The 25,130-nt window shown below is 34.3% G+C and overlaps 1 protein-coding gene and 1 non-coding gene across 27 annotated transcripts in view; both read right to left on the bottom strand.

Moving 5' to 3' along the window:
* DISP1 (dispatched RND transporter family member 1) overlaps positions 1-25,130 on the bottom strand; it is a 242,376-nt gene that overhangs the window by 49,668 nt on the left and 167,578 nt on the right. For 25 of the 26 annotated variants that reach the window (XM_074222762.1, XM_074222737.1, XM_074222748.1 and 22 more), the window contains one exon: positions 19,757-20,271. In XM_074222762.1, the coding sequence (XP_074078863.1) occupies positions 19,757-20,256 (500 nt within the window). In that variant the 5' untranslated portion in view covers positions 20,257-20,271. Of the gene's footprint in view, positions 1-19,756; positions 20,272-22,236; positions 22,403-25,130 lie in introns of all 26 variants that reach the window. The other variant, XM_074222744.1, reaches the window with a different exon arrangement.
* On the bottom strand, positions 18,126-18,232 carry LOC141515638 (U6 spliceosomal RNA). Its single transcript, XR_012476400.1, has one exon. It is a non-coding gene; the product is annotated as a U6 spliceosomal RNA (small nuclear RNA).

The raw sequence follows: 25,130 nt of genomic DNA, 5'->3' as shown, positions 1-25,130 counted from the left end.
CTTCAGGAATTTTGGTTCAATGATTTAATGGGGTTTTTTTTTTTGGTAAGTCTTCTCAAATTAAAAGAGGTTGTCTTGGGGGAGGGGCAAGGGGGGGGCGGGTTAATTCCAAAATCCTTTTTCCTTGGTCCTCAAACTACCTGTCAAGTTGATTTTTTTAAAAGTTTAATCCTTGACAAAATGGCAGGAAGTCTTTCACTGCCCTCTGATGACCTGTCAGGACTTATTTAACTATGGATTGGACATGCTCTTGTAATTTGGGAAAGCCTTTACAACATGTACCTTCCTACCTTCAAATAATAGCCAAAACTTGAAGAAAAGAGTTTAGAAATTGGTAACTTCCCTAAGGTTTAAAGAATTTGTCTAGTAAAGGTAACTGGAGCAAAAGCAGGAACAAAATAACTGATATTATGGGGCAATAATTTTCAGAACACAAGGGATCTAAAGTAGACTCCTATTTCACCTTCTTCTCTGTCCAATTTTGTTCTTTCTTTTTTAAAAACTAACACTCTCTCTCTCTCTCTCTCTCTCTCCTTCACTGCTTTCCCTCCCTCTCTTCAATCTTGACTCTTTCATACACTTTTTTTTTTACGATTTTACAAGGCAATGCAGTTAAGTGGCTTGCCCAAGGCTACATATCCAGGTAATTGTTAAGTGTCTGAGGCTGGATTTGAACTCAGGTACTTCTGACTCCACGGCTGGTGCTCTATCCACTGCGCCACCTAGCTACCCCCTCTTTCATATACTTTTAAAGAATTGGTAACCCTTCCTTTGTGCTACCTCTTTTCCAGGTTGCAGTATTTATTAAATACCAATATATATTCAACATTGTAATAAAAAGACTGAGGATGATATCTAACATTTATTTATCACTTTTAAGTTTTGTGAAGTGTTTTACGGGTATTATCTCATTTGATCCTCAAAATAACTTTATGAAGTCAGTCTATTATCATCCTCATTTAATGGATGGGTAAAATGAGAATGAGGTTTAAAAGTTAAGTGACTAGGTACTACAAGAGATACCAAAATAACAAAAGATAATAAGTCTTTGCCACTGAGAACCTAAAAGGGATAAAACAAAACAAAAAGCAAAATAACCCACTAACAACAAATAAACCCATCATCCCTTCCACTCCCATATACAGAGAACATAAATAGGGGGAAAATACAAGACAACAATGCAAGCAATTTGTTATGAATTATATTCTTTTTGTTTGTTTGTTTGTTTGCAAAGCAATGGGATTAAGTGACTTGCCCAAGGTCACACAGCTAGGTAATCAGTAAATGTCTGAGGCCAGATTTGAACTCAGGTCCTCCTAACTCCAGGGTCTGTTCTCTATCCAATGTGCTATCTAGCAGCCCAATTATATTCTTTTTGAACAGGAAACACAGTAGCACAGAAACCAGTGGAGTATCAGGAGTATCAAGGGAGGCTTCTTGGAGAAGCGAATGCAGCTAGACCAAGAGCACTGACAGGGTCCAAAGACCAGTTTGCTTGACAGGTCAAGCTTTTTCCCAAGCACATTCAGTATTTAGAAGATGTTTTTCTTTTCAGTTTTCTCAATCTATTTGAAATGTGGCACTTAGAAATGGATGTATCATCCTAGTACTAGGAATGTGATAAGTGAGATAATTTAATCTTCCAAGAAGGTCAAAGAAAAACTATATACAGCATATGCCAACCAGGCATTTCCAAGTTCAAAGTAATTCATAAAAATTGGGCTCATTGTAAACAATGCTATTCAACTGTTAAATGGGATACTTAGATGTTGAAAACTAGAAATAAACAGGCATATAATAAATGTAATTGGACTTCTCTTAAAGTTTTATAATAACTTCTAAATTATTTGCAATGAGGTGTTTACAAAACTGTTAAAAATAAATATTAAGATTTGGTGGACATTCTACAAAACTTAGTGATAGAGATAGTTAAGATTAAGTTTCAATGGTCAGATTTTTTAAAAAGTCACACACTTCCTCTTCTTTGGTCTAAAGTTCAGAATCTCTCTATGTTAAATTACAATGAATTAGTTCTGCTTAACTAAAGTTAAGTGTAAAAATGTCTTCAGTTTGGGAATTATGAACTCTGACACTATAGTGTACCCAGGAAGAATCTTACTTTATTTGAAGCTCTAACTGAAAATGATGATAAAAACAATTTTTGATCATTTTTTGCATTCATTAATAGATAAAATTTCTTCAGGATGGAACTGGATTCATATCATATCTAGGACTCGCCTTACCAAATTTCTGACAAGTAAAGCATCTTGAGTATTTCTCCTTTTAAGGACTAAACTCCCCAACCATCTTAACTTGTTCTCAGCTACCAATAAGTTCTCATAAAGGTTATAACAGATAATGGCTTCTAGATCCTTCTAGATCATACCATCTTTAAAAGAACTAGAGAAGCTGAGTCAAGGCAAAGAGAGCTATGAGCTCATGACAAGAGTGTCTGAGAAGCAGAACTGTTAAGAATATTCTCTTTGAACCCCGAGAGCAAGACTCAGAACAATGGGCAGAAATGATGGACAGGCAGACTCCAAGTCAATATAAAGAAGAACTTCTTCAAAATTAGAGCTAGTCCCCCAATTTAACATGCCACTTTCCCCATCACACAAAAGGCAGAAACTGGATCATTCACTATCTGGAAAAAATTACATACTTTGAGAAAGGCTGGATCAGATGACCTCTATCTAACAACTCTTCTAATGCTAACATTCCTTGAAATACAATATATAATTCATGAAAATCACCTTCAAGATAAAAAGGAAGGAATTGTTAGCAATATTGGTATAGTGTTTTCCTGGCTTTTCCACTTCTGAATATAATTTTTAACACTAAGAAGGATCAGTATTTAAGAATATCTTGCAAAAATTAGACCAAGCTATATTAACAGAATGCATTTGTAAACCCATAAAAGCCAAAAAACAGAAATATCAGGAAAAAATTTCATTTCAAAATAAAATTCTATTTTTTTTTACTTCCAATGACATACTTTGTCCTTCTAGTGCTAAAATCATTTTATGAAGTGAAATCTGAACTGGGTTTTAAAGGTTGAGGATTTGGATGGATAGAGGATTGAGGAAAGCGTGCTTTTCAGGTAGAGGTAACAACATGAGTAATCTGAGACATAGAGGTAGGAAAAAACATGTTGAGGGAAGGAGAAAAGAGGAGAGAACTCAGAAGACAAGTCCAATATTGTTTGTATGTTAGCAGTGAGATATAGCAGGAAGAGCAACTAGATATGAATCCTGGTTGCTATTTTTTTATTTTAGGTTTTTTTTTTAGTTTTTACAAGGCAGTGGGGTTAAGTAACTTGCCCAAGGTCACACAACTAGGTAATTATTATGTGTCTGAGACTGAATTGAACTCAGGTCCTCCTGACTTCAGGGCTGGTGGAAACTGGATGCTATTTACAAGTGAGGACATTTAAGCAAATAACCTTTAAAATCACTACCATTTGAATATACCATGAGCCTTTATAGACCTTATAGAAAATTTAGGATGTTCTGGAACGATTATTATAGGCAATATATTAGGGGATCAATAAGAAATTTTTTGAAGGGATGACAAGCAACAATTGTGGACTGCCTAGATGAAGTTGATCAGTATAAATCTGTCTTAGGGAAGGCCTGGCTGATTCTTCATCTATCTCCAGTAGGGTTTTACGTTCTATAATAGGGAGCAGAATCAGCAGGTGATAGGAGCAAATCCAAATTGTATAATGATGTTGGAGGGGATAATAGAATAATAGAACATGGCGTTTAGGGAGACTAAGAGGGTGGTATAACCAAAAGGAATGAATAGAGTAGCCCTTGTTTTGCCTCATGATCAGATTGTGCCCTTGGCTTTGAGCTCAAATTTTTGGCTTACAGAAAAAAGACATGACTAAGCCAAGGTACAACTAGAACAGTAATATTGACACACTTCTGTTGGCTAAGATTTCCTACCCTTTCTCCTGATCCTCAGTAAGTGGTATGCTAAGAATTTGACAAAATGAGTTACATACTCACAATTCTCAAGAGTTTACTCATTTTGACACTGTACTATGAAACAAAAAGCAATAAAAAACTGAAAAAAATTTAAAGAATATTTATAGATAAATAAGTACACATTTTTTTTTCAGGATAGTCTAGACCTGCAATTTAATTTTGTAGGGAACTCCCAGTGAGAAAACTCAAAATTTCTTTCTCCCCAGAACTGAGAAATAGGTCTCAGTCAATATACTCTTACATATGGGACAAACTAAACTTTTTTCTGACCAGTCAGTTTTTTATCCACTGACAAAACTGCCTCTCATAAGAAAAAAAATATGCACAAAATAAATGTGAAGCAATTTAAGTGAGGTAGAGTGGAGTGAGGGAACTAGTAACTAGGTCAGTTAGATCTGTGCTTTGGGGATATTGCTTTGGTAGTTGAAAGAGGGGGAAAAAAGAGAGGCCAGGAAAATAGTTCAAGAGGCTACTGATGGGGCAGCTAGGTGGTGCAGTAGATAGAGCACTGTTCCTGGAGTCAGGAGTACCTGAGTTCAAATCCGACCTCAGGCACTTAATAATTACCTAGCTGTGTGGCCTTGGGCAAGCCATTTAACCCCACTGCCTTGCAAAAACAAAAAACAAAGAACAAAAAAAAGAGGCTACTGGAATAGTTAAAGAAAAAGTTGGTAAAAGCCTGAAAACCAGACTTGTAGACATGTGGTTAGAGAGGAAAGGATAAGTACCAAAGGTAGTATGAGGGCAGAATTGAGTAACAATTCACAACCGAATGTATATGGATGATGAAGACTTGAGAAGAATGGTTTACCAGTAAAAGAAATAGGAATCTGTTTAAACCAGTATGGTTTGAGATGCCTGTGTAATATCTAATTGGAAATATCTGATAGGCCTGGAAAGATAGGAAGGGGTCAACTTCTGAAAAGACTTAAAAAGACAACTAAAGGATTTTATGTTTAACCCCAGAGATAATAAGGAGTCACTGAAGTTTAGTGAAAAGAGAGGTTGTAGGGGCAGCTAGGTGGCGCAGTAGATAAAGCACCAACCCTGGGTTCAAATACGGTCTCAGACACTTAATAATTACCTAGCTGTGTGGCCTTGGGCAAACCACTTAACCCCATTTGCCTTGCAAAAAAACCCAAAGAGAGAGAGAGAGAGAGAGAGAGAGAGAGAGAGAGAGAGAGAGAGAGAGGTTGTATGGTCAGACCTGTGCTTTAGGAAAATCAATTTGACAATGGATTAGGAGATTACCTGAAATGAAGAGAAAAAGAAATGTGTAAAACGAGGAAACTACCATCCACTGAGACATAGTATGTTGGACAATGAAATCCAACTCTGCATTTCCACTACTTTATTCCTTCAACAAGTATTTATTGAACATCTGTTATGTCCGTAGCATTGTGGGAGATAGATCTCAAATTTACCTATAGATCATGAAATGTTTCATGAGTTCATAATTCAAATATAACAAATGATTCCTCTCCCCCTCTTTTTCCCATTCTCAGAAATTTGTATTATCAAGCAACACACTGCCTTTCATCCTTATGAATGATAGGATTTTAAGGAAATCAAAAGTAGGTCCTTTGGGATTAGATAAAGCTCTGCCTGCTTTGATCCCATATTTTAAATAATGATCAAACATATGATAAGTGTATGAGAGAATACAAAGTACTATCAGATAAGATAGGTAGCATTGCCAAAAAAGGCTATAGTTCATAGGGCCAAATTTATCCTTTCTAGTTAGCCAAGAATTAGGACTTGTGTTTGCATATATGTAGTTACTGGTAATGTAAAAAAAAGACAACTGAATATGAAAAAATAGTTTATAATAAAAGGACTTGAGAAATTCTAGGCCATTCATAGTAGTTACTATGATGCTAATAATAGCAGGTTATTTAATTATAGCATTTTTAAAGCTTAAAAAGGGTTTCACATGATTTTTCTCCTTTTTAATTCATACTCTGAATTAGTATTAGCGATGGTAATTGTGAGGTAGATGAATACATTTTTCTGTTAGAATTTTTCAAGATGATCAGGAATTCTATATTTTGCCCCCCTCTGGGTTATTACATAGTTTTAGGAGAAGTTATTAGAAGTACCCCCTTACATCTTGACAAACTGGACAGTCAAGAAAATTCAGAATCTTAAACTACATTTTTTTTTCCAATGGCTGTCACTTAAAATAAGGGCACAGATTTCAATGTTAATACAGGATTCCCTGCCACACTGACCCAACAGAATGATAAGAAGACCAACCATACCATGGTCAATTCTACTACCTTGTCAGAAAATATGTCACTATCTTTGTTAGAGAAAATATACTACAACAGCAATGCTTTTCTGAAAGAAGTAGTTTAGGACTTAGGGCTAGACTTTTTATCATATGACCACTGGTAAATCATTTAATTTCCCTGATCTGTAAAATGGTTTTAATCTGTAGTACTTTCTGTTTGAAATTAACACTGTCATAATTACCATGCATTCTGGAAAACTAGGATGTTTTGGATCTTCTAAATAGGATATAAAATTACTCAAGTGTTTGTTCAAACTTAATGTCTTTAGATTATTTTAATATAATTGGATGGACTGCCCAATGACCTAGCTCATTTATTTTGGACAGATGCTGAAGATGGACAATGACTTGGATACAGTAATGAACAGAAGGATGAGAATAGGTTAGAGTGCAGTTGGCACACTAAGCAGAGCTTTCAATGACTCCAAGTTTCTAGCTGAAATAAAATTTCACCTTTTTAATATCAATATATTTTTCAATGATATATGACCACAAATCATGGAATAATATATACAGAATTAATAGTCCATTCAGAGAGCAAGGAGAAGAGCAGGTGGTGGGTTAACAGTGTGTAATATTCATGACTAAAAAGAACATGGGTGGATTATGTAGAGAAGGTAAAAGATAATGGGAGGAAGGCACCTTAAGCAAATTATGAAGATGCCCTAGAAAGGGTTAAAGAAAAGAAAGCATATAAAAAAGAGAAGAAGGTGTAGATGGGTATTAATCCTCATCACTGGAAGAATTATATTGATAAGAGTATGAATCCAGGAAAGTATCATCGTCATCATCATCATCATCGTTGTTGTTAAAAATATCAAATCTAAAAAATTAATACCAGAAACTGTAGTAGTGGAACCGATTTTTAAGCTATGGAAATTCTAATGATTACTGGACAATAAACACTAAGTGCCATTCTAACAAATTAGAATCAAAAGGAACTGGGAAGATTCAGGCAATAAAAGAGAAGAAAGGCCCAGAGCAAGGTCCTTTAATGGGTATAAGCTGATTCCATTTAGTAGAAATATTTTATATTGGAATACCACTACAAATTACACATATACAAAGAATTAGGCTAAACTGAAACTATAGTTCTTGACTAATTTGATGGCATTTAACAAACATTTTACAAGGTGTCTACTATATGCACCGTGCTAAGATGTAAAGAGAAATATAAAGATAAATAAGACACAGTACCTGCCATCAAATAACATGCCAGCTAAAGAAGGGAGATTAACAAGTAACTGTAATATAAATTGGAATGTAAATGCATAAAGAGAAGTATAAAGTGCAATGAAATCAGATGAGAGTCTTAAAAATTTAGATGAAATTCACGAATTTGGCACATTATACTTAAAAATGTTCTTCCTTTCTTTTATTCGTTGATTCTGAATGAACAAGATATCCAGTTTTCTTGAACTATTTCCTTGGGTAATCCAGTACAGCATTCAACATGCCTTAGCTTAGAAAGTTTTCTTAAATATGATCTAAATCTCAAATATCTTTACTTGAATATGGTGTGTACAATGTTTGTTGAATAGAATTTCCGTCTTCAAATAATGTAAAAGGTAACAGCTATTAAATAGTAATTGAGCTTTTGTTATGCTTGAAGACAGTTGTTAATTTAGCTATATATTTTTGATTCAAAATTACAATCTGTGAACATCTGTGGTACAGATCAAATCTGCCATTGCAACTTTCAGGGAACAACAATATTGCTATAAGGCAAAGTTCCAAGAAGAGATCCTTATGCAATAAAAAGTTGGATAGTGAAACTATGCAGGAAAAAAGGTTAATATTGAATTAATCAGGAGATCTCACCTTCACACTAAAGGTTGCATATATTTCTACCTCAGAAATTTTCAAAATTAGTTAGCTTTTCATATAGAAAGCAATCTGAAAACTGATTTCAACAGAAATAAGGGAATGTACTCTAGTCTAATAAAGAGTATACTTTTTAGCAAATATTTCTTTACTGCAGTGATCAAATACTCTACTCTTTATATGGTCAAACTTTGCTAATATACATTATATGTAATTTGAATCTGACCACCTTAATTCAACCTAATGAGATTTTTCTTTTAAATCACAGATTTTGTTGATTATTTTCATTAGAATTTGATAGCTATTATAAATGATTATTTTTGAAAACATTAATTTGTCTTTCTATATCGAGACTTATGATAAATTTGACATTTCTTTAATCAAATTGAAATGACTAAAATATTTTTTACTCCAAACAATGAAACCTAACACTTTAAAAACAACGATGCCTTCCAAATTAAAGTTACTAAGGAAACTTCTAAAATGTTTGTAGCTTTGGACAGTTTTATTTTTTCCTCTCTTACTTGCCATAAACATTCAAACCCACTTTTACTGTTCACTTGCTACTGATTAGCTGGAGGGGAAAAAACACCCTAGTCTTCCAGCTGCTTACAACTTGCTATCACTGCACATCAGACATTGACAAAGAAGGTTACAGAGGGAAGATGATAAAAGACTGTTGGGAGGGTGAGAGAAACATTCCTTATACATAATTTACACATTTCTAAATTCCCAGGCCAACCCAAACAAAAATCACTAGTGAAAGATAAATAGTTATCACCTAGGAATGTCAGTTGATGGGTATGCTAGAGACAAAAATGGTATATTTAACTGTCTGATTATTTGAAAGCTATCTGAATTAGCTATTAATACTTGTAACTAATCAGCCATTATAACCTACTAATTGGTGTCCTAGTCTCTCTACTTTCCAATCTGTCTTACACAAAGCTGTTAAAATAATCTTTCTAAGGGAAAGGTCTGATAATGTCACATCACCTCTCTATTCAAAAATTTCCTCCCCAAGCTCCTCATTTACTCCTAGGATAAAATACAAATCTTGTCAGCCTGCCTTTTAAGGTCTCCCAAGTCTGGTTCTAATTTACCTTTGCTACCTAATTTTATAAATACAAATATGTAGTCCAAATGGACCACAAACTGTTAACTGAATAGGACATTCCATTTTCCAGCTCTCACACAAGCTGCTCCTCCCCTTGTATGGAAGGCACTTCAATTCTTATTTCCATCTTTTCTTAATTTCCTACAAAACTGGCATCTTTTCCAGAGAGCTTTTTCTGAGCTATGGAATTGTTATTAATATCGTTTACTGTGTGTGCCTACTGCTCCTTGCCCACTTCCCCAAACTCCTTGAGGATAAGGACTACTTAATGGGGGTTTTTTTTTGGTAATCTTAGGATCTAAGCACTTAAAAGAGACTTAAACTTGTTGAATTGAATTTTTTTTCAAAATTAAAAAACTAAACTTTTTATATAATCTAAATTCCTTCCAAATTTTTTTAAGCCTCAAACAAAATAAATAAGCCTACCAATACTATATTTTCAATTGGTTTACATGAAACTTAAAAACCAGTTCTTTGTTAATCTGGCAGGATCAAAAAAGAAAATGGCCTTCACGCCACTTTCCCAGTCATTTCAGTAAACAAGAAAGGGATTCTGTGATGTAGAACTGGGTTTTGGTGAAGAGTTTGGGATGGCATTTCCCCTTATATCATCTGCTAATTATTTCTTCTCAAGACTACAGAATTCAAAGGCCCATAGCAGATCACTAGTTAAAGAGAAGCTTTGCTCCTGCCCTCTCAAAGGTGAGGGAAGTAGGGTATGGGAAATTCATGTTCAAACACATTTTGTTTTTTTCCATTTATAAGGATGGGAAGAAGTGGTTCTAGAGATCAAAGTGCCACAGGGTTCCAAGTCCCGAGTAGCTCACATACCAAAACATGAATCCCAGAATGTCCTCTACCATCATAAGACACACATGCACACACGCACACGCACACACACACACACACACACACAGAGCTAGCTACAGCTCTATATGTGTACATATATACATATATATCATAATATTATTCCTCAGTTCATATAGCAATCATATTGTTTGATTAGACACCATAAGCAATATCTTATATTCCAAAGTTACTAAGCATGAATTAAATGACTTGTTTTTGCACTGATATCTTTACAGACCAACCTACTGCCTTAAGTCATGTAGAAAACCTGTTTAATAAGATCATATATTATTTTCTTAAGAGGTGAAAAAGGATCATTAATAAGAGTTCCAAGAAAAGTTAATAAGAAAATTTAACAAAAATCTCTTTAAATTAAAGTAAATGAAGAGCATGGACTGCTGGATCTAAATACAAAACTCCCCATCAAAACACTCAATTGTCAGCTTTGGGAGTGGGGTGGAAGGGAATAAGGAGGTGAAGAAATGAACATTAAAGCCAATCTGGGGTGGAACATAGGATTTTATGATCTTGACAGTTAAAAACTGGGAACATTAAGAATTTTAAAATCAAGTAGTGCATCTGATGATACTTTCTTAGGGATATATGTTATAAATAGTTTAAGCTTAAAGTTATATTTGTTTGAATCAGTAAATTATTTTTAAGAAGTCTGTTGGACTTTGTAGTTGGGTTGAACAATTAATAAAAATCTAAGACTCATAAAAATTTTAACTGGGAAGAACTTTGTAGATATTTTAGTTCATTTTCCTTGCCGAGGAAGGCTGAGAAACTAAGGTCCTTTAAGGTCCTGCCCCCATACAGTGAGAACAGCTGAGGCCCTTCTGCTCTCTTTATTTTCTTTTCCTAAGTATTTATAAAAGGGGGAGTAACCTGGAGACTGAAAGTAGAAAGAACACCTTCTTGGGACGATTTATATCAGAATATTAAATCTATCTTACAAGTGAGGAAAATGACATATGGGACTGTGAAATGATGATTTACCAAGGTCTTAACTGGGTAGTGCAGAGTTGGATCTGCAATCCATGAAAACTATGATGATGATGACAACAACAACAATTTCATACAGCTCTGTTAAGATATCAAAATGACAGGTATAGTATTTCATTTGAGTTTTACAACTCTGTGAGAAAGGTCCATTATCACTCTACTACATGCTCTATTCTACTGCTTTGCTTTGGCTCACTTGGAGCTGATTAGTTGAAGTCAAGAGTTCCATGGGACATTCAGCAAGCATCAATTACAAATAACAAGGTTAAGTAAGATCCTTTAATCATCACTATTAGTAACTACTGCCAAGGTCCCTGCCAGGGATAAAAGATATGTGATATTCAAATGACATTCATAAACATTACAATTTGCTGAAGGCAAAATATTTTACCTAAATGCAACAAATGAATGATGAATTCAATGATCTCCCCAGGTTCTTTCCAAGTTTGAATCCTATAATCTATAAAATAGGGAGTCTATTGACTTCCTGGGGTAGGTAACTCATATTTAATTGAGAACCTCTCAAGACTTGTTAAATCTGATAAACATTATTATCACTTCTGGTAATTCACATGGCCATAAATGATTACTATCCTTCAACCTCCAGAAACCAGAAATGATCTTCAACTCCTTCCCTATCTAGGTTTGCCATTCCAGGTTCTCTACTCCAAAACCCAGCTGCCTTGAATCTGTTGCTGGATCTCAAAGGCAACTGCTAATAATGTTGCCAAATCTATAACACAAGTCAACATTCTGTGTTGGAAACAGTGACTCAGGACCAACACCATTCTTCTGTTCCCTCTTCTCTTGAGGCTACAATTTGAAAAGTTAAGAAAAGTTAAGTAAGAACTGTTTTGGGGACAAGAGAATAAAGGGTTGTGGGAGTAAGAGTTATAATTGAAAGGGAAAGGGTTCCATAAGGAAACATCAAACAATAAACATTAAAAAAAAAACTAATAATTACCCCAAATCTTTTCTAAATATATCTTTATGTTTGGAAAACACTTGACTAATTGATCATACTAATATGTTAATAGCTTTTTATTTTCAAATTTTCATACTCTAAGTATGGTGCTTTCCATTAACTATTGTGGTTTCCAAACACACTTCAGGGGCTCATGACCTTACAAAGAATAGGGTCACATAAATACTCTATCCAGTATTTGATAAATGTTTTTTGGTGATATTTATGAAAACACTCCATCTGTTCAAAAGTTAATGAAGAACAGTTTCTGAAGGACATAATTTTTCTATACCACTAATTTTTGTATATCTTCCTCCAAAGGCCTAGCAACATATAAAGTAAAAACTAGCAGGCACTGAATATGAATTGGCCATGTTGAGGAACATGCACAGAAAACTCACCCATTATCAAGAATTTAGTAAGTATTTATTATTTACTGTGATGTCTGTGGTGATAAACAGAATGATGTTAAAAAACATAGTCCCCGGGGTGGCTAGGTGGTGCAGTGGATAAAACACCAGCCCTGGAGTCAGGAGTACCTGGGTTCAAATCCAGTCTCAGACACTTAATAATCACCTAACTGTGTGGCCTTGGGCAAGCCACTTAACCCCATTTGCCTTGCTAAAAAAAAAAAAAAAAATAGTCCCTGCCTTCATGGCCTTCATAGTTTACTAGATGTGAGTAAATAGATAAACAAGTGATATCTACAAGCTTTATTCTAGACACACATATATGTATATGTACACAGTTGTTCATTATGTGCAAAGACAACAGTATTATGGACAAACTCAGTTGTGTGAATTATGAACAAAAGGAAAGTGCAGTTTTTAAAAGTTCTGTTGGAGAACCATAAATTCAGAAACAGGAAATGGCTTAGAGATCATTTTATTGTTCAAGCTCCATCATTTCACTGAAGAGGAAATCAAGGTCTAGAGAAATGAAATGGTTTTTCCAAGGTCACACAATAACAAAAACTAGCTGTAAACCCAAGTTCTCTGATGCCAAATACGTGGCTACAGTCTGGCAAACCTACTGGTTGACAGGATTTAAACCATGCCTTCTGACTGCAAATCAATTCAATTCAGCAAACATTTCTGTTCAGGAAACTACCTGAAGCCCTAGGAATAAAAAGACCAAACCAAAAGAGTTTCTGCCCCCAAGAAGTTTATATTCTCCAAAGCTTTTTCCACTAGTTACTCATGTTTAAATATGTGACTTCTGTAAAAAACAAAAACTGCTTCTATATGGCTGCCTTAACAGCAAGAAAATACCTCCTTCAAATGTTGTTTTATTTCCTTCTCTATACATATACTGAGCAATTCAGTTAAGCTCTAGAGATAGAGAGGGGAGAGTACAGTTGATAACAATTATTCTTTTCCTGGAATCAGAGATGGAACTGTTCCATAACAGTGATTTGTCTTTATGCCTCACTCTTTGGCAGATACTCCCACTCCTCCTTAAAAGTGTTTAAAAAAAAAACCCTTGAACTTTTCAAAATTTCTTCCTCATTCTTAGACAACTGCCAAGTAACTTGCAGTAAAATGGAAAGGGAAGAAGGATAGCTAAAGTGTATCATCTGTCTACAGTTCACAAAGTTTCAATCACTCAGTTTTATGAAGCAGTTTTGGGTTTGGGGTTTTTCTTGAGAACTAGACTTGTGATTAAGGTCAAAGCCAATTAAACTCAGTATTCCGAAAATATATTATTACTGTGCAACACATTCTGAGATTCAGCAGACTCTTGAATCTACTAATTTATGGTTGTGAGAGAAAAGACTCTAAGAGAACATTAATGATAAAAATATATACATTTCAGTTGACTGTCGACTGATTTGCCTTGGCAAGTAAAGCCTGACATAGTTTTTGAGAGTTTACAAACATTATCACTTTTTATTAATTTTGTCTGTTTTTAAGGTCTATAAAAAAAATAAATCTAGTTTCATTGAAATAAAGACTATACAATAATTCTCCTAAAATGAACCACATTGGATATTTGTCCAAAAATAGTGCTACAGAAAATCCATAGAAGAATTTTTAGAGTCCCTTAGACAGCAAGATCAAATTAGCCAATACCTCAAGAAATCAATTCAGGCTTTTCACTGGAAGGTCAAATACTTAAGTTAGAGTTTAAATACTATGGCCCTTTTGACCTGATATTGAGAAAGATTGAAGGCAAAAGGAAAAGAGGATGGCAGAAGATGAGATGGATAAATTGTATCATGGAAGCAATGAATGTGAGCTTGGACAGACTTTGAGAGATAGTGGAGGATAGAAGGGCCTAGTGCTGTAGTCCATAGGATCATGACTGAAAAACCGAATAACAAAAATTCAACTATATTATCCTGCATGCCTAAGTTCCTCAAAGAAAATGTATAGCCACTTAACTTTTTATTTTTGGCAATTTATGGAGAAGCTGAAAGAGAGGGCTACCAATAGTTGAGACCATTCTAGAAGCCAGAAGACATGAGTTTAAGTCCTGCCTCTGACGGAAGTGGCTGAGTGAACAAGGACAAGTCACTTAACCCTCAAATACTCAAGACCAACTTTGTAAGAGTATACATTACAGAGAAGGCTGACTGACCTGCATTGGTAGAGGGAGCATTCTTCCCTGAGAGTTACCCTTTCCCTCCCTGAGCTTTTCCCAAGTACTAAAGGGGAAAAAGAAAGGAAAAAAAACTAAAGCACAACTCCTCTTGTTTTCCTCTAGGGGGTAAAGCAATTTGCATAAGGATATTAAAAAAATCACAAAGGATATAAATAAATACAATCACATAATTATTAAACCAAAATTAAGCAATGCTTTAAAGGTACTGCTGGGTCACAGCATTGAAGAAGTAGGAAAGTAAATAAAAATATAAGAAAACAAAGGTAGGAAAGAAAAAGAATTCAAAGAGAAAAAAAATAGTGTGGCCAAATATCCTTCTAATGCTTTAGGTTCATTTTTTCTAGGTTTATGTTGAAATATTTTTCTCCCTCTAGCTATAATTTACTCCAAAATTATTGCTGGTCTGATTATTGGGGAGTAGGAAGGTGGAGGAAAGGAAAGAGGGAGAATTTCCAGCTGATCCCAATAAGACTCTGACCAGGAAAATAGTTTCTATGTGATCCAACATGTTAAAGGAAGTTCTTTTTCAGCATGAATAAGACTACTTCAACCCAAAAGCCTTAAATGTAAGTGCTCCAAGAGCTGTGTTTTGGTAAACATCTGAACTAGAACAGATCCATTTCTTCCTACATTTCTTTTAAAAATCTGATTTGTTTAGAGAGTTCTCTGTGTGGCCACATTAATTTCTTTACATAGCTCCCTCTTTCCTCCCTGTCTCTTCTACTATTTAAAAGTGATATATTAGCACACTGTGAAAACTCAAATAGTTGTGGCAATGATGTTGATAAGAAATGTGCTTACTGTAAGTTCTATTCTCAATGTTAGAATTAGGAACTTCAGTTCTTTATAAATAATCTTAACATCAGAACAGTCTGTATTATGCCTTACGGATTGGGGGGAAAAACAGACCTTATGGTCTTTATGAAAATGCTGATGTTCATGTCCAGACAACTAGTAAAAACTCAAACATGGTTTTTGTTTAATCAAATTCTATGGTGAAATAAAATAATAATAATATAGATTTTAGGGCAACCGGAAAGATAAGATTGTGATCTACTGCTTAGGAGGATGAAGAAAAGTGAAATAACACAAAGTGAAGATGTTGAACTGTACATTCCTAGAAGAAGTCTTAAGCTTTGTTAGCATTTCATGCCTGAATTTTATATTAAAGGACAGGATTCCTAAATAGTAACAATTTTTCCTTTAAAAATAAACCAAAAGATTCTTACTTCTGACTTTTTAAAAGGAAAAAAAGCCCAGCCAAAAGATCAACTAACTGATGAAAAGGGAATGCTTAGGAATACTCTGAAATTAATATAGCAATAAAAAAGTGAAAGTGATCAAAAACAGGTTGAAAAGAACCATAGCAATAAATATGGTCACAGTGTACAGAAAGGCAGCAGGGGAATAGGTACTAGCTGAGCTAGGACTAGAGTCCTTTGTGTCTCTAACCAAAGCATACTTAAAACTTTATAAAGCTCCAATTCTGCTTGTGTGCCACAGGAGGCATCCCAGGTAACCATCTGTCTATGAAATCACATTTCAAGAAAAGTGTCTTTGGCAAGTACCCAAAAATATCACAGGTTTCCTAGCATGATAATGAGTTAGTTACATTACCAGGTACCATTTATGGGAAAGGTAAGAGTGCTGCAATCAAGACTATTTGCAACACCAAATTAAAAGGTAAGTGTAGTTTGGGTCAGAAAACTTTAATGCTATTTTTGGATGGAAACTGCCATAATAATTTGAACAATAATACTATTACCTCTTCACCTTAATACAGTAATAAGAAAACCATGATTGGATAATTTATAACTTATTCAGCAAAGCCAAAGGCAATATGACTGGTTCCAGAAAAATATTTTCTAGCTCATTGTAAGAATAAAGAATAAGGCCATGTAGTTTTAGGGTTAAACCTCTGCCAAACTTTTCTCATATTTGTCCTCTAGATGCTTACTCTCATCTTCCTTCACTTATACAGTATCTTCCTCATGATCTCTCTGCCTAATCCCATCTCAAGTTCCATTTCCTTTTCTTTAAACTACCAAACCACTGTTATTATACTTTGTCTTTCTTTCTCTGTCTCTCAGCCCGTCTTTATAGCTATCTGTCTCTATCTGTCTCTCTCACTCTTTTGTTCTGACTCTCAAGACTCTCTCTGTCTCTCTGTTTCTATCTCTGTCTCTCTCCCTTCTTTATGGGGTCATAGTGTCAGAAACAATTGAACAACGACAACACCAGCAAAGGCACAGTAAATAGTCCTGGAGTTAGAATCAGGAGTATCTTGGTTTCAAATCAGATTCAAATTCCTGTCCAAGTCATTTAACCTTTCTGAGGTGAATGGCAATAATGATATCCATCTCACAAGGCTTCTGAAAGACTCAAATGAGATATGTATGTAAAGCATTTTGTCTCAAATGGTTCTATAAAATGTCAGTTATTAGTATTACTATTACAGTAACTCTATCATCTCTCCCACTTCTCTAATACTCAAGACCTTTTTGAGTACTCCAAAACCTGTTTTCCCTTGGCTTGGCATTCTACTTCTCTTGGAGATAGTCATCCTTTTTTGTGTTTACATAAAAGGTCCCCAAAACTTTAGTAGCTTAAAACTGTACTAAGATTTTGGGGACACGTGTATATGTGTGTCCCAAAAGTTTTCTTTTAACACTATCACATATATACAAAATGAGTACATATAACAAATTCTGATAATATCTTCATTTTGGGTTTTTTTTTTGTTTTGGGGTTTGTTTGTTTTTTAAGGCAATAGGGTTAAGTGATTTGCCCAAGGTCCAGCTAGGTTAAGTATTAAGTGTCTGAAGCCACATTTGAACTCAGTTCCTTCTGATTCCAATGCAAGTACTCTATCCATTGTGCCATCTAGCTGCCCCCTGATAATATTTTTAAAATAGAGGTGATAATATAATTTTTTCTGATGCACATATTTTATCCAAAAGCCCAAATTCTAAGGCTATGGAAAAATTGTCCCAACATTTTACTCCCCATGGTTTATTGAGACTTTGCTTGTATAAATGTGGCATTTTTCAATCTCTCTTTAAAAATACCAGTAAACTTAAAAGCTTATGTCAGGTTTTCATTCCTTTAAAATTAGATCATTGACAAATGCTAGGCCTATGTCAGGTTCTCATTCCTTTAAAATTAGATCATTGACAAATACTCAGCCTAAGGTTGGAAAAATTTGACACAACTCACTATACTGAAAGACCTAGTGACTGGCCCAAAGATTTAAGATGTTATATTCAAAGTTCTCTAATATGATACTACATCTTTTTTTTAAACAAATTCCAGTTTACTTTTGGTTCTAACAATGGCATCTAAAATAGAACAAGTGAAAAGCTGTAAAAAAAAAAACCTAGGAAGAAACTGCAATAGTTTTATAAACTGTATAATTACAATATTTCCAAATCATATAAGGTAAATGGATCTGAGAGATTAGTATCTCCTGTTAGTTTTTCAAATCTCAATCTCTTCACGAATTTGCATGTCATCCTTGTGCAGGGGCCATGCTAATCTTCTCTGTATCATTCCAATTTTAGTATATGTGCTGCCGAAGCGAGCACTCAAATCTCAATCTCAATCTCTCTCTCTCTCTCTCTCTCTCTCTCTCTCTCTCTCTCTGTGTGTGTGTGTGTGTGTGTGTGCGCGCCTTTACAAAGTACCTGGGTCTTTGCAAAAAAAAAAAAAAAAAGGTGTTTTCTTAGCTCAGAAGTATCCCATATCACCTACACATAAAGAAATCACTTCAAACAATCAAACACACACCCAGAAAACAGAAATAAATTAAGGGTCTCCCCATACAGTCACATATTTAAACCTTACAGATCTGGAAATGCTCTATAGTCTAGACTATATCATTATTTCTATTTAGAATTTGCAAACACACAGCTTTATGTATGTATCAGTTATAAAAGCAATAGTTCAACTCTATATAAAAAGATTATCTATGATAAGGTAAAATTCCTTGATGAGAAATAGAAAAACAAATATGACAGGGTCATTTCTATTTTACGCTCACTTTTTATTAAGGGTGTACACTATTAATAATGACAGGAGCCTTAAATCTAAATGAAAGAATCACTTGTAAGGAATCTCTCCTCACAAAAAATCTAAATAATAAATATGAAGAATATTTCATGTAAACGAATGGCAAAAAGTTATCTAAATGAAAATAAGTATGCCAAGATCAAGATGTACATATTTTATATCAAATTTCTCCTACCAAGGTGTTATAAAAATATAATTTTCCACAAATAGCTAATTCTGAACAGAAAAGGAATACAATATCCAATATAAATTTGAAATGAAGTCATTTTGTTTAATAATTTGAATGGATACTAAGCAGGAAGTCATAAGACTGTGTGAAGTCCATAAAAATAAGCATCATTAATAAACTAGTACTAGTTTGTATGTGGTTAGCACCTTTTTTCCAAATCATTTTTACAGTTCAAAGTTCTTTCATCTAATATCCTTGTGTCCTGATCATTTTCTTGATTGCCCCAACTTAAAGGTCCCAATCTCTCTCAGAACCCTTGATGATCTCTCAACTTTAGTTGATGGTGAGAATGGAGGACTATTGACTGAAACTGTAGTTCAGACAACATGCTAAGTAGTCTCTAGTTACAAGTTATTTGAAGTAAAAGGGGACTTCTACCCTAAATAATTTTGACAGCTTAAAAAATTATTGGAAAGAAATACATTTCTTCCAATTACACTAAACAACTGCCAAAGACAAAGACTGTGATTTGGAGGAAAAAAAAGACAAATTAAATCCAACTGCATAAATCTTCCTTACAATGAGTTTTAAACAAAATAGACATTCTCATGATCAGTTAAAAACAAAACTAAGTTCAAAGAATAAAAAGTAAAATTTCATGTTTTGCCTTCTCTTTATAAATTTAACATTTACCATGCCAAACCTGCAGAAACAATTGTTTTGCAGCCGTTTTTCTTTCAATACTTTTTTCTTATCTTGTTGAGAAGTAAGCACAAGCAGGAGACACACACACACACACACACACACACACACACACATACACACTCTTAATTGAATATCACAAGATCATCAAAACATTCACAACACTCACCTGAGGTTGGTTATATGCTGTTGCACTGGCTGATGTTGAAAATGGTCAGGCCACTGATGATGCAGGCAGAATGATGGAGAGGGTTGAAGACAGCAGGCAGTCTGATATACAGGTGAATGGTTTTGACATAGAGATGCAGAATATTCTGAGTGTGGCTGCATGCAACATGAGGCCACAGGAGATGGTGCTGTGGGACCAACTTGGGAATGGCACTCTTGGTGACTGCTATGGTTATTCAAAGAGTGATGGTATGGGCAAAGATGGCAGCATTGTGGTAACAGCTGGGGGGTTCTTTGGTTGTCTAAAGGTAGAAAAGAAGGTTTAATTGTGCCATTAACTTGGAGGCATCCATTTGGACTCACTTTTGTTCTGGGTGCTTCTTTGGATGGGTGCTGTTGGATTGCAATGTCTCCATCACAAGATGTAAGGGTATTGGAGCTGGGCATAATGTCGCCATTGCTCAGAATCATAAAATCATTGTTTCCACTGCTCATAGCCATGCTCCAACTTCTTTGCTATGAAAAAAAAAGTAAAATGAGTCCTTGTTCAGATATATGTATACTGGAAAGAAAGGCAGAAATTTAAATTCATTAGGGACATAAAACAACAAATGCAAAAGAACTGATTCAATCAACAGACATTGGCTGAGTAAGCTTTCTATGCAAGGCACTGTTCTGGGTTCTGAGGCAGATATAAAAATAAATAAAATATAGTCCTTACCTTCAAGGACACCATAATCTAGTTTAAAATAAGCACAATTAATTGTCTAGGAAGACATATATTTTAAAATAGTTAATATTGTAGAAATTAAAGACACTCCAAAGCAGTAATAGGAAACAGATGTCAAGTTAAGCATACCTCATTAATAAATTCCTTTACCAGTCTGACCAAAATCACCAGTAATTCATGTCCTTGAGGTAAACTACTTGTTCTGCATGATCTTATTTGTTCCCTCCTCAACTTCTCTTCTCTCATTGCTTTCTCCCTTCTCCTTAATCCTAATCTTTACTACATCTAGCTCAGATGGATACCTTAATATTTCTGAAAAAAAATGAGTGTTTTATGGCTGAAGGGTAATTTTGTTGCATGTGTTCATCCTGGAATTAATCAATCATCATGCATTTATTAAGTACTTGTGATGAGTAGGCAATGTGCTGTCTTCTGGAAGTGTGTGTGCTGTGTCTGTGGGTCTAGAAGGCCAGATATTTTAGAAAACATCTTAAAATTTGAGTCTGCTTCTAAGCCAAAGAAATACTGAAAATAGGGCTTTTTGTGAAAGTAATATGGCAAATGACCCACCAGGTACAATAGGGTTGGGGATAGAGAGGAGTGGAGGTAGGGTAGATTAAAAATTCATATTTGAAATCTAAAAAAAAAAATCTGGGAAAAAAAAAACTGAGGACTATAACTCTGAAAAAGCAGAGACATGCCATGTCAGCATTAGTCAGCCACAAATCATTTTATTTTCTAAGAAATATAAAATGCACAAAGTATAATGATGTAAGAGAAAAAATCAATTTGCAAAATTTTAAGCAAATTTGTTATTTTTAAATTCTACTGTTAATAGAAGTCTTTAAATAGTTAACAGAATTCTTAGTGGTATATTCAAACTTAGTAAGTCACTGTAATACTAAGTAGAAACTATAGTAAAAAAGGGGAAAGTGTGTCTTTGGTCTCCTGATCCAAATCTGAAGGCTAAAGAAAGAAATTAAATCAAATAATAGTAATAGCTTCACTGACTTTCTTCTAATTGACAGAGACTCGGTTTTCAGAATAACACTTTCTGAACTCTCCAGCTTAGAAACTAGAATTGAACTTTTCTCAATTTCATTTTAATGTGTATGGGGGGGGCAGGAATGGGAAATACTGAAAGATATTTCTTCTTTTCAGGCTACATATACAATAATTTGAACAACTATGGCCTTCCCATAGAGAAGACTTTATTTCAAACTTTACCCATCTGTAGACTACATAAGTCAAAAGCTTCTGAGTATCAGATGCCAGCAAGCATTCTAGCAAATATGCTTCCAGAATAAGCCATTGAAAAACTCTAAAACTGAATGTGGATACTTAGAAGAGGACATATAATCATTTATTAAAATGGGATTTTGTTTCAATACCTTTTTCTTTGAACTGTTTTATTCATGCCTTTTTTTTACTTATATTACCATAGTTTTCCCCAGTATATTTTCCCCACCTCTCCCAGAGAGTTGTCTCATAGCAAACTATATTTTTTTAATTTAAAAAAAGAAAAAGGGGAAAAATCAATACAACCAATCAATACATTGAAAAAGTTCGAAATTATAGGCAATGTGCAACATTACACATGTATCTCCTACAGTGGTTTATGGGTGATTTGTTGGAAGCTTCCTCCCATCTCTTTTCTCAGCTGATCTTTTTTCTTTGTAATTTCGCAACATTCCTTCTTTTTTTTGTGCATGGCCATATATATTATTGTAGTTGTATATAGTTTTCTTTACCGTTTATTTAAATTCTGCATCAATTCATGTAGATCTTTCCATGTATCTCTGTATCATCACATTAATTTCTTACAGCACAGTAATTAATGTTCCATTATATCCATATTCTCAAATTTATTTAGTCATTCCATAATAAATCGATATCTACTTTGTTTCCAATTCTTTGCTATAACAAAAAAAGTGGTGACATAGTTTGATGAATGTGGAGTCTTAATTCTTACTCTAGGCCTCATTAGGATGTTAGGCAGTAATGTAATCTCAAGGTCAAAAACCATGGGCATTTTAGTCACTTTTTTTGCATAATTCTAAAATGCTTTCCAAAATGGTTGTACTATCACATTCCCAAAACAATATGTGCTTATTGGCCCTATCTTCCCACAATCCTTCCAAAACTGACTATTCCCATTTTTTTGTCATCTTTGTTAAATTAAGTAGGGTGAGAAGAAACTCTAGAGTTATTTTGATTTGAATTTCCCTTATCATTACTGATTTGGAACATTCTTTCATTTGGTCGTTAATAGTCTGCAATTGTTTTGAGAACTGTTTATATCTTTTATTTATTGTAATTAATAATAATAATAGCATTTATATCACACCTTAAGGTTTGCAAAGGGCTTTCTAAATTTATCTTTTTTTAATCTACACAATAGCCTCAAAAGGTGAGTGCTATTATTATCCTTTCTTTACACATGAAGAAACTGAGGCAAACAGGGTTAAGTGACTTGTCCAGGGTCATACAACTAGTAAGTATCTAAAGCTGTGAAAAGTTGAAGAAGTCTTGACTCTAGGTCCAATGCACTGTGCCACCAAGTTGTCATTAAACTCTGATACTGAATAGAGATACTTAACAAAAGAGTTCACAAGATCATTGTACTAAAAGATGAATTTAATATAAACTATAGTTAACCAACTATGAGATATATTTTTTTACTTAAAGATTTTATTTGAGTTTTACAATTTTCCCCCTAATCTTACTTTCCTCCTCCCACCCCCCCCCACAGAAGGCAATTTGCCAGTCTTTACATTGTTTCCATGGTATACATTATCCAAATTGAATGTGATGAGAAAGAAATCATATCCTTAAGGAAGAAACATAAAGTATAAGAGATAACAAGATCAGACAATAAGATAACAGTGTTTTTTTCTAAATTAAAGCTAATAGTCCTTACTCAAACTCCACAGCTCTTTATCTGGATACAGATAGTATTCTCCATTGTAGACAGCTCCAAATTGTCCCTGATTGTTGCACTGATGGAATGAGCGAGTCCATCAAGGTTGATCATCACCCCCATGTTTCTGTTAGGGTGTACATTGTTTTTCTGGTTCTGCTCATCTCGCTCATCATCAGTTCATGCAAATCCCTCCAGGCTTCCCTGAATTCCCACCCTTCCTGGTTTCTAATAGAACAATAGTGTTCCATGACATACATATACCACAGTTTGCTAAGTCATTCCCCAATTGAAGGACATTTACTTGATTTCCAATTCTTTGTCACCACAAACAGGGCTGCTACGAATATTTTTGTACAAGTGATGTTTTTACCCTTTTTTCATCATCTCTTCAGGGTATAGACCCAGTAGTGGTATTGCTGGATCAAAGGGTATGCACATTTTTGTTGCTCTTTGGGCGTAGTTCCAAATTGCTCTCCAGAAAGATTAGATGAGTTCACAGCTCCACCAACAATGTAATAGTGTCCCAGATTTCTCACAACCCTTCCAACACTGATCATTATCCTTTCCGGTCATATTGGTCAGTCTGAGAGCAATTTTTCATATGACTATGGATTGCTTTGATCTCCTCATCTGTAAATTGCCTTTGCATATCCTTTGACCATTTGTCAATTGGGGAATGGCTTTTTTTAAAATTTGACTCAATTCTCTGTATATTTTAGAAATGAGTCCTTTGTCAGAAACTTTAGTTGTAAAGATTGTTTCCCAGTTTACTACATTTCTTTTCATCTTGGTTACAGTGGTTTTGTCTGTGCAAAAGCTTTTTAATTTAATGTAATCAAAATCATCTAGCTTGTTTTTAGTGATGCTCTCCATCTTTGAGATATAATTTACATTGGTTTACTCTAAAGACCTGATAATTAATCCCTCCAAATATCCCAGGTGGGAAGGATTCATTCATTCATTCAATGAATTCATCCAATTCAACTAATCAATACTAACTGATTAGTATTAGATCTAGCACATTCATGGGGTCCAAGACAAAAAAGGGGAAAAAAATTCCCTGCTCTGAAGGAGCTTGAATGGGTCTGTATATGTATATGTATATATATATATATATATAATAATATATATGTATATAATATATACATATATATTATATATATATATATATATATTACTAAATACAAACTACATACCAAATAAATAATAAGTCATATGGGAGAAAGTAGGATGATCAGTTAGGTCCTCATTGAGGATAACTTCCTTAATTGAACCTTGAAGGAAATCAGGGAGTCTGAGATGCAGAGTGGAGGATGAATCAATTGTTAGAATTTTAAAGTAATTTAAAGTTTGTCTATTTTTTTTTTAACAAATATGATTTCCATTGATTCTCACAATCAGTTGTTCCATGATCAGTTCTAACTATTGCTTTTTTGACCCAGGAGACAGGTAAGATTATCTGTTGGTACCATCTCTGATAATTTGCCCCAATTTGTTGATGCACACTGTCAAAGGCTTTAATGTAGTCCATGAAGCAGTAGATGAACTTTATTGTTTCCCCAAACTCCCTTGCTTTTTTATAGTTTAGAAACTTAAGTATAACCTTGCTGGAGTGTGAAAAGAGCACAGTTGCTTGGTAAATAGATTAATGCCTTGTATTACTGTGCTAGTGATTAACAGTTTGCCTTGGATTAAGATTCTATCATTTTTGAGATTATACCC

Source organism: Macrotis lagotis, chromosome 2 (genome assembly GCF_037893015.1).
Source record: "Macrotis lagotis isolate mMagLag1 chromosome 2, bilby.v1.9.chrom.fasta, whole genome shotgun sequence".
In the NCBI taxonomy this organism is placed as follows: domain Eukaryota; kingdom Metazoa; phylum Chordata; class Mammalia; order Peramelemorphia; family Peramelidae; genus Macrotis; species Macrotis lagotis.
Note: the sequence above shows the minus strand (reverse complement) of the source record. Positions and strands in the feature narration are given on the sequence as shown.